This window comes from Gymnoscopelus braueri (genome assembly GCF_963280865.1).
Source record: "Gymnoscopelus braueri genome assembly, chromosome: 7".
In the NCBI taxonomy this organism is placed as follows: domain Eukaryota; kingdom Metazoa; phylum Chordata; class Actinopteri; order Myctophiformes; family Myctophidae; genus Gymnoscopelus; species Gymnoscopelus braueri.
The window spans coordinates 37274187-37287381 of record NC_137608.1 but is presented as its reverse complement, the minus strand read 5'-3'; the positions used below and the strand labels follow the sequence as shown (position 1 = coordinate 37287381).

Below are 13195 nucleotides of genomic sequence, written 5' to 3'. Positions count from 1 at the left end.
CCCAAAAATAGAGCATTTAGTCCAGTGTGATATGTTGTACTGGGACCCTGAATTTAAAACTCCCCCCTTGAAAATAGGTCATGTTTAAACACAGGTAATACCACTAAAGTTGTATTCCTTATATTATTCTGTTTTGGAGCAATACAGTTAACCCCACAGCAATTAATCCAGAGGAGTTGTTTGGCAGCCCACAACAGAATATGTACTTTGAAAGCCCTATTATCCCTATTGTTGTTTGGATGGATGCTAAAAATAAAATTAAAATAAACAATATCCACCAACCTCTTGGTTTCAATACATTGCATTTGTTATTAGCTACTTATACATTTACCTTTCTTTCTTACAGAGGTTCACTTATATGCCGAGACAATATTCTTAGAGTTGACAACAAAGAGGGTGCGAAGAAGGGTAGAATATTTTTCTAATGGCATATTAGAGTGTGAAGAGGCGTGTGAGGTGACTGAAGGACAGGATGTGACAGATCCTGTCCTTCCTGATCTGACAGATTCTGGCCTTCAAAAATAAAATGAGTGGGCTTGTGGTGTTGACGTCAGAAGAAAATAAACCTGTATTTAGCTTTTTATTTCTGTTGAACGGCAAATAAATAAATTTTACATATTCAACACATATACAGTACAGCAAATAGACAATTACAGACATATCTGGTGTCAGCTGGATGGTGTGCATCCAAAAATAACTAATGCACAAGTTCAGTGTAATTTAAGAATGCTTTTATGGGCTGCCATTTGACCCATTCAATAATCTTTTAATATTTTTTTTGTTCTGTAATGACCCAATTTCTATGCAGGGACAGTTAAAGTAATCTTGTCTTTATGTCTTAATCTCAGTTTAACTCTTCAGGGATACGAGTTGAGATCAAGTAATTGCAGAATAACTCGCTGATAGAACATCAATCACATATGCAGTTGTGTTTCCAATATCTAATGTTCACACTTTTTACAGTATGTCAAAGCCTTTCCTACAGTATACACATCATATAATCTACACCTGAAGCTGACACAGATACCTCCAATACTGGGAAATGGAGCCCCAGCACCTCCCTGTGGTCACTCGTGTTCATTACTGCAACTAGTAGCAGTGGGTTGATCAATCTGTGTGGGCATGTGGTTGGTATAAAACCGTGAAAGTGCCTGCTGTGACCATTACCTGCCATATTACAGCAGGTGGCCATATTATGACAAATAATTGGATGATTTGTGGACAGAATGCGGAAGAGAAAGCATTTTACAACAATCTTTTACTGGCAAACTGGTGATTGACAGTATTCGAGACATCAACATGACTAAATGTGGAAGAAAGATTACCGACCATTTACAGTTGGATACTGTAGTGTATGGAATACGAAGTCATGGAGGCATAGTCGACTGATGAGGGATTCCGTATAAGGGTAATGGCACAATAATTTTACTTTACAATATATACAAAGTCCTTTATGAAAGACACCAAGATAAATGATGAAAATCTGTTGCGAGTGTGACAATGCTGGTACGATCAAGTACAAATCCACTCAATGTTGTTACAAAACCGCATTAAATGGCTTTTCAAAATATCTGGCAACATCTATTATATTACATTTAAAATTCCAAAGTGTTGGATCATTTTGTTGCAATTTTAAAACCATATTTTGCCTTTACATTCACAGACACGCAGAAAAACAAGACATGATATTTCTTCTGAATGTTTTCTATGAGAAAATAGTATAGTAACATTTTCTTTTTTAATGGCATTCTTTCTGATTCAAACCAATTGCTCTCCATAGGAAAACACAATTCTAAAAACTATCAACGATCAAATTTGAGCATTTTGGGGAGTCACATCGCAATTGCTTAAAAAAAAATCGGTTACATTTTCGGTGAGCAACAATGAACTATAAATTAGGCTTTAGTTTTCCAATCTACCCAAAAATACATGGCAACTTGTTTGGATTTATGAGAAAGTTAAACATTTCAGTCACTTCATCTTCATGCAAGGGTGAGGGATGGGGGATTTACTTTGTGCGTTACTATTAATTATATATAGACTGGAGTACTTCTACAGTAAGGCTGGCCCGATTGGCATTTTTTAGGGGACATTCGGCATTTACAAACAAACCTTCTTTTCATTTATTTATCCATAATTTTTTCGTACCATTAGTGATAATCGTTACATGGGCCACCTTTGAGGTGGTATTGTGTATCAGTATCAACCACTCCAGGATATACATTATATCCTGAACATTAAAGTTATATTCACGTCCAAGCTTCCAACAGTAAAGTTAGAGAGCCTGGTATCATTTAATGCTCAGTGCTCAGATCCATGTCTCAAGCCTGCCTACTGTATTCTGTAATTTGCAAACGCACATACAGTACATGCACACACACACAGACAGATCGTTTCAATATCCTCCCAAATGCAAACCTTTGAATTGAGATCCAAATGCCATTATAACAAATTAACATTTGGACCTGCAGGGCCAGCCCTAATCTACAGACAACATTCAACTGGTTTATAATAACACTTATCCATATCCAGCCGTGTTGCTCTGGGTTACAGCTGATAGATTTAAATGGAGACAGAAAAATGTGTGTTTAATTTAGCGAATAACTATACAGCAGTTAAACATAAATGATGAACATTACTTTCAACAGGAAAAAAAAAAAAAAAACAGCTGACTTACTACTAAAATAATCTTTTTAAATGGCAGGGCCATGTCCAATAAAAAAACTAATTTGTGTGGGGGTGAGTGAAAGAGAGAAGGAACAGTACATTTCCTCCTCTGCTCATGAACATAATTGAGACTGTCTGGAAGACGGTTCAGTAATTATTTTGTACTAAGCCAAGTAAATACCTACAGCAGCATCCCCATTTATATCCATCTTGATGTGCTCCAAGGATATCAAGTGACCCAGGGGTTTTAGAGCTTCTAGAGCTTTTTTTCTTTTGCAAACACGATACATAACAAGCTTTGACATGTGTACATTTTGGAAGTCAAAATGCATAGTAGCATTACGATTATTCTTAGGGACGGTAGATTGTTATACTGTTGCCTTTTCCTCAATCTCTTGTCCTCTTTTACAGCAGAATCTCAACTATATACTACTCTGTATACACCTGCACATGATTTATCACATCACACACAGCCTTTACTTGCCCTGTGTGAAAGCAGTGATGAGAGGGTGATATCTGATAATAACACATTGGGCTGTTAACCGACAACCTCGGGCTGATAAGAAAGGAAGCTTACTAATAAGTGCAAAATTGGCTTCCGCAGGGAATGACTGAATTCAATGCGGCAGAAACTCAACATGCTAAACATGGCCACCATGTTAGCTGCAGATTTATTTTCTCCTTGGAAACTAAATAAGGCTGTGGGTATGTGATTAAAATATTGCCCAGGAGTTCATGGTAGCCTTTGGTGGTATAACCTCGGGTAACCACGAAGGCACATACCCTTCTGTTTCTTCTTCAAGGAAGTTATGTCCCTGTGTGGTGGTTTGTTGTTGTATATTTTTTTCAAAAGTGCACCTTTCTCAAATAAAAAGTTGAGAAAAAAGGGAAAAAAGTGCACTCTTCACAATGTTAACGTATCATGTCATATCAGGTGCTTGACACCATGACAACATCCCGGACACTATACTGTACTTGGTGTTTAAAGTGATCATTGGTTTGGTTTCTCAAAGGGAAGTCCAGCAGCACCAGCATGTTGACGATCCAGCTTCCTGTTCTTATTATGAAGTTCCTGTACATATAATAACTGTACCTGGTTACTCTAGCAGTTCTGATTCTGCTCAGTCCAGCGGAACCTCCGACACGTTTGTCACCATGACAGCAGTGGCCTGTTTGGACTCCTTCATCTTGTCGAGGCCAAAGAGCAGATCCAGTTGGGTGACCGGTCGCAGACGATCCTCGTCCAGGGGTCTGAGGAAAGAAATGGAGTTGGGGGAGGGCACAAGAGCTCAAAGGTCATACTGATGCATCAGAATACTTCACAGCTGAAAAGTAAAGTATTAGCTACAAAATCATTTATAAAATAAAGACCAAGTAGTAAAAATGTCTCACATTTAAAATTACGGCGATGTCCAGTAGATGTTTATCTCTATGATTTTACATTAAAATGTAGCATTATCGTGGTAAAAAGGGTGCGTCCCCTGGCCTGGACACACACTGAGTTTACTAGTGTGGCCTTTTTAAACCATTTGCATCAGAGACGCAGGATCCACACCTAGCAACATCACTGCATTCAAAGCCCACATATACAACTCACTCAAGAAAACAAGAAGACACAGATTAAAGCGGAGTGTCTCAACCAGTGGGTCAGGGCCCAAATGCTACCGTATGTAAGCGCTGAGATTTCCAAACACTGCTTAAGAGTATGGGAGACAGATTTCTCTTCCCAAAAAGTACATGCAAATATGTAGTGCCGCTGGCTTAAAGAAATAGAGAAGAATTGGTGGATGGGTAGGGATGAGTTATTATGAATTCATACCTTTCCTCCTCGTCGTCATCTTGAAACTGTTGAGCTATCTGTCTCATCTGTTCCTTGCGCACATAGTCCCGAACACGGTACATGGCAGCATCTCTGCAAAGCTCTCTGAGGTCACTGCCCGAGTAGCCGCCCGTCTTCTCTGCAATCTCCTTCAGGTTGATGGCGTTGCTCAGCTGGAAATGAGAGGGGCAGGGATATAAAACAAAAAGATGAACAAAGTTATTTAAATGGGAAAAAGGTTAAACCACTATACTGCTTCCCAATGATATCATGTTCTGTTGTCAGATAGAATGTGAAATCTTAATTTAATTATTAAACCAACAGAGTAGACATACATTTTCTCCTGCCAAAATCAGCTTCAGAATCTCCTGTCTTTGTCTCATGCTCTGTGGAAAGGAGAAAGTAGGGGGAAAGTCTTTGAAACTGAGTGTATTCCTTACAGATCATTTTGATTGAGAGGAGTTGACATAACACATTCATAATGAATTGCATTAATACTGTGCCCAAGTGCGTGAATGTTTTACCGGCAAGCCAACATGGAACGTTGTTGGCATCCTGCGTAAAATGGCTGGGTCTACATCCTGGGGTCGGTTTGTAGCGCCCATCACCATCACCTGCCATAACAAAGATCATACCATTGTGGGAAATTAAACACTAGCCACCAGCAAAATGTTAGTACACTTTTTATGTTGCTGGGAAGTTAACAGAATCTTCATTCAAGGGTCCATTTCAAGAAGCCACTGTCCCTGGTGTACAAAGATGTTTTCCTGCGCTGACCACAGATATACTCTTAGAAACGTCTAATTACAGCATTTATCTTCAACTGATCATGCCTTAAACAACAAATCCATTTTACTAATATACATACTATATTTTGCAGGCATCATGTGGAGTTGACATGTATCATGCTTGCATGTGTCTTGCATTTCCTATACCTCAACCAGACAGCACCTCCAGCCATTTTGTTTACATAAAGTTTTTACTGTGTGTGTACCGTGTATCCGTGCATGCAACACTCCTCTCTCCTCTTTCTTGGTTATACGAAGGACAACTAAAGGTGTGAGAACAAGGGTTCCCTTACCTGGCTGGTGGCAGCAGTATCAAGTCCATCCCACAGGCTCATAAACTGGGCTTTCATCATGGCTGTGGCCTCATGGTCCAGACTGGAGCGGTTCCTCAGGAATGAATCTAACAGCAGAAACTATACTGTAATTCAATGCATAGATTTTTTATAATCGACTAAATCGATTAGTATGATTAAACATAAGCCCTAATACTTTGTGTCACAGAAAAATTGCAAAAATAGCCCAACTACAAGCTTGTGACGCATTGTGAATTTGTCAATCGACTATTTTTGCACTAGACACTCACCGATTTCATCAATAAAGATTATGCAGGGCTGGATTTTGACAGCCAATGAGAAAACGGCAGCAGTGAGCTTCTGAGATTCGCCATACCACTTGTCTGTCAATGTGGAGGGCTGCAGATTGATGAACTGGCAACCAGAGGCTTTTGCTGTTGCCTTGGCAATCATAGTCTTCCCACACCCCGGAGGGCCAAACAGTAAAACACCTGGGAAGATAAAAAACAAAACAAACAAACAATTATAGTAATCATTTTCAATTCAAATATAAATGAATAATATGGCCGCAGACGGCAATTAACACATCGGGTGCCGATCACGGTCTGGACCGTGTTTTCACATAGTAGCGCTCTGGTGCCGTTCAAGGTCTGAACCGTGTTTTCAGTCTTTTTGTTTTTTTCGTTTTTCTCCACACGGGCGGGGCTAGAGCAGCTCTGGGAGTACCCATTGTGATCCTAAGAAGGATAGGCCAAATGGATCACCGGAAACAAAAACATGGCTTCCATCCGCTTCCTGTCTATTTCCTTCTTTAAAACGCCTATATCTCCGAATCTGTTTCCTGTGTGGAAAACCGCTCATGCGCGATGCGCGATCCGCGATCCGTCCCGGTTGTAACTTGCGAGTGAAATGTTATGGTTCCAGGCTGTAGCCAGGGTCCTCGCGCTACATGAATGGATGCTTTTTTTTACGTGGATTTGCTGGTCGTGGAGTCTAGAGCTTTAAACAGCAAAGCGCAATCAATGGGGAGAATGCTGGCACCCACGGTAAGTTGTTATGAAAAAATGCTGGCACCTGATGTGTTAACAGGGTCTCTAAGCAAAGACGAAGTTGACCATGAGAATATGATGAAGAAGCTAAGATCCAAAAAAGATTAAAACAATTTGGTTGTTCACAGGGAGATTTTAACACAGTGAAGGAGTATCATTACTGTTGCATCCGTTACTTCTGCATCCTGTTTATCACAAAATTACCTCCTATGTCTTTATCTCGTCTTAGTCTATGAAGTTTCCCTTCATAGTCTGCCCTATTCATGAGAAATAAAAATCTGGTTTAATGGTGATAAAACTCACAATATTGCACCTCTATGGACAACTTGGGCCATCATCTTTGTATCTATCTGCATGCCAAATGTTTCACAAATATCAACTTTTCTCATGTACAGTATGACCAACTTTTTGTCAATACTAATAATATTTTTTTTCTAAGTGCTTTCTTTTGCTGTGTTTTACACAGCAAAAGTGCACACATTATCGGCACCAAAAGTTGGCAGACTACAGTAACAAAGAGTGGGTTAGAAACAAAATAATTCAGGTACGTTCGGTAATGTTTTAAAGGAGAATTCCGGACAAATTAAGTGTTATCTTTGATGTCTCGTTACTCACCTACCGACGTAAAAAGTGGCGTTCTTTTTTTCCATAGATTCCCCTGTCGTCATTTTTTAAACCCCCCTCCGTTGTCAACGATTTAACACTGGATGCTTGTTTCTTTCCAGAACCTGGCAACTCGTGTTGCCAGGTTCTGGAAACAAGCAACCAGTGTTAAATCGTTCGCCATTAACGGTAGCCTTGCAGGAAGTTTCAGCGCATGTTTGACTATCATGAGACTCTACAATGAATAGTAGTAGAGAAAAAAATAACTTTGCATCGGTTATAATAGACGAATTTCCCTAACCCACGCGCTCCCATTATGACAACGGAGGGGGTTTAAAAAATGACGACAGGGGAATCTATGGAAAAAAAGAACGCCACTTTTTACGTCGGTAGGTGAGTAACGAGACATCAAAGATAACACTTAATTTGTCCGGAATTCTCCTTTAACTCTTTGACTGCGGACGACGCGATAACGCGTCAAGTGCTACTTTGTCCAGTTGGCCGTCGACGCGCTCGACGCGCTGGACGCGCGTTCATTGTTTAATCTCTGATTGCGCTATGCTGCTTAATATTCAATGTTATTCTCGAGTTCCACTTACTTCACGGACATCTGCATCCGGTTTCATGGCCTGGATTCCGTTTCCGGTTTTTGATTTTTTTCCCCAGTCATTTTCGTCCAAAATAGGTAAATAAACGGGTTTTCACACGGTATAACGGACAAACGGACAGCTTCTCTTCTATAATCTATGGTCTGGGTGACGATCAGTCATCGCCGTCGTGTCTCACAACGTAATTTTCGCTGATCAAAACAATCTGGGTGACGTCACATCCGTTTTCATGTTTTTCCTTGTCTAATCTATGAAGAAGGGTGAGAGAGACCCAACGACATGATCTAGCTGTCATGTGCTGCTCCCTGGTGGCGGATTTGTGCTGGGTCTTTACATTATGTGTCCTTAAATTATTTTCATGAGAAAAATTCAAAATAAAAAAATAAAAAAACACGAAAATTGCTGGCACTGGGGGAGTACTTTATGAAAATACTCTGGCAGTCAAAGAGTTAATAAAAAATTAAGCCAATGACAAAATAATTGTTGATGATTAAGTGGTCGCAGCTGAGAAGAGACAATGACATGTTCTGACGCCAGTATGGACCTTTAAGCTTGCCCTGGTGGTAATTGCTGAGAGAGGGAAGAGCGTTATTCACACGCGTTCTCCACCAGGAGTTTTTCAGCTATTCTAAGCATTCCAGTGACCTTATCTCATTACATGTCCACATCTCTAACCCCCATTTTGTCTAGATGCCATGCATGCAGTGGTACCTTTAGGGGGCTGAAATAGTTTGGATCCAACCAATAGGTGCCTCTTCTGGAACGGTAGGATAACTGTGTCCTGCAGCTCATGGATTACCTCATCCAGACCAGCTATGTCTCTCCAAGAGACCTGCAAGAGATTTGTACATGTTTCCAAGCGTGTTCTTTCGATCCAGGTCAACATAACACTGAAAGGGAGGCCCAGGAGAGAAGCATTTGGAGGAAGGATTCTAGCAAGGGTATGCGTGTCCGGAGACTGTATTAACCACCACCCACTTGAATGGCAGTGGGTTATGGGAACATTCTGTACAGCGTGGACAGTAATGATTTTCTTTTTTACGGTACCTTCATACTTCGTGGATCAACTAGGTGAGCTGCAATGTTCATCTCATACTCGGTAAGTTTAACCCCCTCAACACCAATCCGCTTCATCAGCAGCTCTGCCTGGGGAGATTAAGGCACAAAAATACATGAACAAGCATGCACGTCACAATGCCACGCAATTATAAACACACACACACACACACACACACACACACACACACACACACACACACACACACACACACACACACACACACACACACACACACACACACACACACACACACACACACACACACACACACACACACACACACACACACACACACACACACACACACACACACACACACACAAAACCTGCCTTCAATAATATTTTGGACACTTGCTGACATGGCTTACGCAAAGTTGTTAAGGGGAACAGGAACACTAGACAGGAACACTATTATATTCCCAGTTAAAGGTCCCCTAACTCCACTTTTCTACAGTTAAGTCCTCTTGGATGCATAATTTTAATTAAAGATATTGTTATATGTGCTGCACTTGACACCAAAGTGCCCTTTTCACATTCTTCCACTGGAGGTCGGGAGCTTCTCTGTACTTCCTCAAAATCTGAGCCAGATGTGTAATATAACAATTCCTGGGAAACTATCATGGACCAATATGCAAATTAGCCACTTGCTGAAACCACTTTGCTTTGAAAGCAGCAGTGGTCGGTGGCGTGCGAGGCCTGTGATATTTATTTATGAATATTCATAGATCCGGAATGTGTTAATGAGGGAGAAACCGTAGATGTGCTTCCAGCCGCTGTTGAGTTTTCCTTTTTTCCCCTTTTTATATCGGAAATCCATGTTAAACAAAATATTAATCATCTCTACATACTTTTGTCTCTGGAGGGTAACTTTAAATACTAGACACTTGACTGACTACATAACATGCAGATAGATGTACAACACTTGGCATTCATGACAGATGGAACCACAGAGTTCAATTTGGAAGTGGGCATGCTTGAGCGGTGCGAGCGCCAAATGCAATTTGGGAAGGATCGAATCTTCCCATACTGTAATTGCGGCCAATGCAAAGTGGGGTGTGTGAACACATATCACCAGCAATTTTTGTTATGAGAAAAACTACGACAAATTGAACCTCTATTCACGCAGATGCATCTGTGTTTTGCAGATGCATGTGTTGATTTGAACAGATGTGTGCGGACAATAATATATCTTATTTCATACTGAGCCATTGAAGTTGCCCATAATTTTGGCATGGTACCCAAAGCTTGCTCCAGTCCAAAGTCACTTCAAATGTTTAACAATAAGTCTCAGACAAAATGTCAGATGATGAACTACTATTTGGTTCTGCTTTATAAATTATTAATTAATGTATTCAATAATTTAAAAAAACTTTTCTCTCCCTCCTCATGAAATACTACAAATGTTGGAAAGTGCACACAATTAAATATATAAACCACCCATTTTTGGTTATGGTAAATATGGTTCTTCTCTTCTCATGGATTTCAAATCAGTTTCACTGAACATGGCCACACATATTAAGCTGACATAACCCTTCCTTACTAATTATCAGACTTTTGATAGATTGAATGAATACTTTATTAGTCAGAAATGTAAACAGCACGCGGTACAGTCAGACATTAAAGCTAAAAGGATAACACAAAAAAAGTCCTGGGGACTTGTTTCCATTGTGATCAGACAACTTTGCATACCTTTTTCTTGGCCTGGTTTTTCTGCTTGGAGGTAGGGTCCATAGCGTCCACCACCCATTTGATGCTGTAGTAAGTGGCAGCACCAAAGATGGTGAGCCTCACCAACATGCCCACCACTTCATTCCGAGATAGAGGGCGCATCAGCGCGTCTCTGGGAATGTCCTTCAGCGACATCTGTGGCAAGTGTCAGTCAGCCCATTTGCTGAATATACTGCTGCTGAGACAAAAATAACTCAGGTAAATTAACATTCAGGCCTGCACTGTGGGTTTCAAGCAGTGTTGCCATGTCAGCTTATTATAAGGGACTTTGGGTTTATTTTTCTGGGAAGTTGCGGGTTGCGTTTTTTTGGGCTTGTTTTTAAAGGTGTAGTTGCTTATTTGGGCTTGTTTCACTTTTTTTTTAAATATCATTTTAACCAGTGGTTCTCAAATATTTTCATGTCATGGTTTGGACCCCCAAATTAATATGCATTTGTCCCTTAAACCCCCCATCTGATTTTTTTTGTGCCAGGGAGCATAGTGTTGTTAGAATGTTTAAAAAAATCTTCCAAATAAGATAACAGCTTGTAGATCGGCTATTTTCAATGGATACAGTATAGGTTTGAAGTGTTGAAGTGCAATATAATGGCCTAGTGCCTGGTTGCTTTTTTGAGCTTGTTTTCCTAGACCTGGTTGCTTATTTCTCTCATAAAATATGGCAACACTGGCATTTACACGTTCGGGCCTTAAATTCCACCTCTGAATCCATAACTGCCCCCATACCATACGGTAAGTTAAATCTAACTGCAGGATACGACTGTGCTAGGCCAGCTAACTACATATAGTTCATACACTAGCTTCGCAATTGTTAGCTGGCTAATAGCCCTGGTCTAGAGCGTTAGTGAGTTCTCTCTAACGCCCTGCCAGGCGCGCTGATCTGCTCACGGACCGAAAATTCCACTGCCGTGCGAGGTCTCCGTCTTTAGCAAAATATAAACACAACTACTTCGCTACTTACCGAAATAGAGGCCGTTTTGTGTTGTTGAAAGTCTATTCTCGAGGGTGGGAAGCCTCTCAGGACCCCACCTTCTCTGTATAATACACTTTTTTGGGGCAGAAAATAAAATATGTCCGCCTGACGTAAAGTATTGTATTTACTCCACTGCGCCCTCTACAGATCAAGTCAATATAAATTACCATTGACTTGATCTGTAGAGGGCGCAGTGGAGTAAATAAATCAATTTCCGTCAGGCGGACATATTTTATTTTCTGCCCAAAAGGGTATTATACAGAGAAGGTGGGGTCCCGAGAGTCTTCCCACCTTGGAGAATAGACTTTCAACAACACAAAACAGCCTTAGTTTCGGTGAGTAGCGAAGTAGTTTTGTTTCATTTTTTTTTTTACTAAAGACGGAGACCTCACACGGCATTGGAATTTTCGGACTATGAGCAGAGCACTGCTGCTGGCAGAGCGTTAGAGAGAACTAACGCTCTGGACCCAGGCCAGACTGCCCCATACGGCAAGTTCAACCTAACTGCGTGATACGAATGTGTTTTAGGCCAGCTGACTATATATGGTTCATAAACTAGCTTCAAATTGTTAGCTGGCTAACAAACAAGCTATATCTGATTCTGAACTAACATGACACCAACATCCAGCCGAACTGAGTCAGCTAAAGTGCCCCCCCCCCAAAAAAAAAAAGAAATCAATTGATGAATATTAACTATGTAAACATGTTCTGCAATTATACCACTTACGGTCATATATAAATGTTATAATTGCGCTCAACAACATAAAGATACTTACAGAAAACGAGTACAGATGCTGCATTGCTATCATTGGTGGTGTGACTGCCAATCCACGCCGGGTGGAAACAAACACAAACGTTCCGGCACTCTTTCGCTGCCGCTACTCATTCAACCCACCTGCAGTGGTGGAAAGTAACTAAGTACATTTACTCAAGTACTGTACTTGAGTACAATTTTGATATACTTTTACTTTACTGGAGTATTTCCACATTTCTATACTTTTACTTCTACTCCACTCCACTAGATCTCAGAGGAAAAATATTGTACTTTTACTCCACTACGATTATATGAAAACTTGAGTTACAAGTTACTTTGTATATTTTGATTATTATTACAAAACATGCATTAACCACTTCAACCCTATGCATACTTAGGCTATTTGAAAATAGCCGATCTACAAGCTCACACCGTCGCAAAGCTACACGTTGTGAGCTTGTAGATCTGCTATTTTCAAAGCATAACATTTTAGTATTGAAATTAAAAGTACTAATTTTGCAGAATGTCCCATTTCACAAGTTTCCAAAGTATAAAAGTATAAAAATGCTTTAAGACTTAAGTATATTTTAATGCGAATACTTTTGTACTTTTAATGCGAATACTTTTGTACTTTTACTCAAGTACATTTTAAATACTGGTACTTTTATTTGTAACAGAGTATTTCTACATTGTGGTATTGGTACTTTTACTTAAGTACAAAATGTGGGTCCTTCTTCCACCACTGCCCACCACTGGATGGCAGAATAGCCCATATAGCGACACAGATCAGAACCGTGGACAGCAACCACACAGGCGGCATCAGCATCACATTCCACTGAACACTTGAAGTAAAGGC

At 40.3% G+C, this 13195-nt stretch overlaps 1 protein-coding gene across 3 annotated transcripts; it reads right to left on the bottom strand.

Annotated features, from left to right (window-relative positions):
* Window positions 1-588: 588 nt before the first annotated feature.
* On the bottom strand, window positions 589-12401 carry atad1a (ATPase family AAA domain containing 1a). 3 transcript variants are annotated; one of them, XM_080432564.1, is made up of 11 exons: window positions 12362-12399; window positions 10577-10793; window positions 8875-8973; window positions 8539-8659; window positions 5858-6058; window positions 5568-5674; window positions 5011-5100; window positions 4822-4872; window positions 4487-4659; window positions 3761-3918; window positions 589-2341 (listed from the first exon to the last, which is right to left on the bottom strand). In XM_080432564.1, the coding sequence occupies exons 2-10, from the start codon at window positions 10748-10750 to the stop codon at window positions 3789-3791; spliced, it is 1146 nt and encodes a 381-aa protein (XP_080288690.1). In that variant the 5' UTR covers window positions 10751-10793; window positions 12362-12399; the 3' UTR covers window positions 589-2341; window positions 3761-3788. The 3 variants fall into 3 exon arrangements, with proteins under 3 accessions (XP_080288690.1, XP_080288689.1, XP_080288688.1); XM_080432563.1 differs by having other exon boundaries at window positions 589-3918; window positions 10577-10790; window positions 12362-12401; XM_080432562.1 differs by having other exon boundaries at window positions 589-3918.
* Between the last annotated feature and the right edge of the window lie 794 nt (window positions 12402-13195).

Excerpts from the sequence above, each read along its gene's own strand:
- atad1a (XM_080432563.1), bottom strand. The coding sequence starts at position 10,750 with ATGTCGCTGAAGGACATTCCCAGAGACGCGCTGATGCGCCCTCTATCT. Across the intron at positions 5,675-5,857 it reads AATCTTTATTGATGAAATCG|ATTCATTCCTGAGGAACCGC; the intron begins GTGAGTGTCTAG and ends TTCTGCTGTTAG. Across the intron at positions 4,873-5,010 it reads CGTTCCATGTTGGCTTGCCG|AGCATGAGACAAAGACAGGA; the intron begins GTAAAACATTCA and ends TCCTTTCCACAG.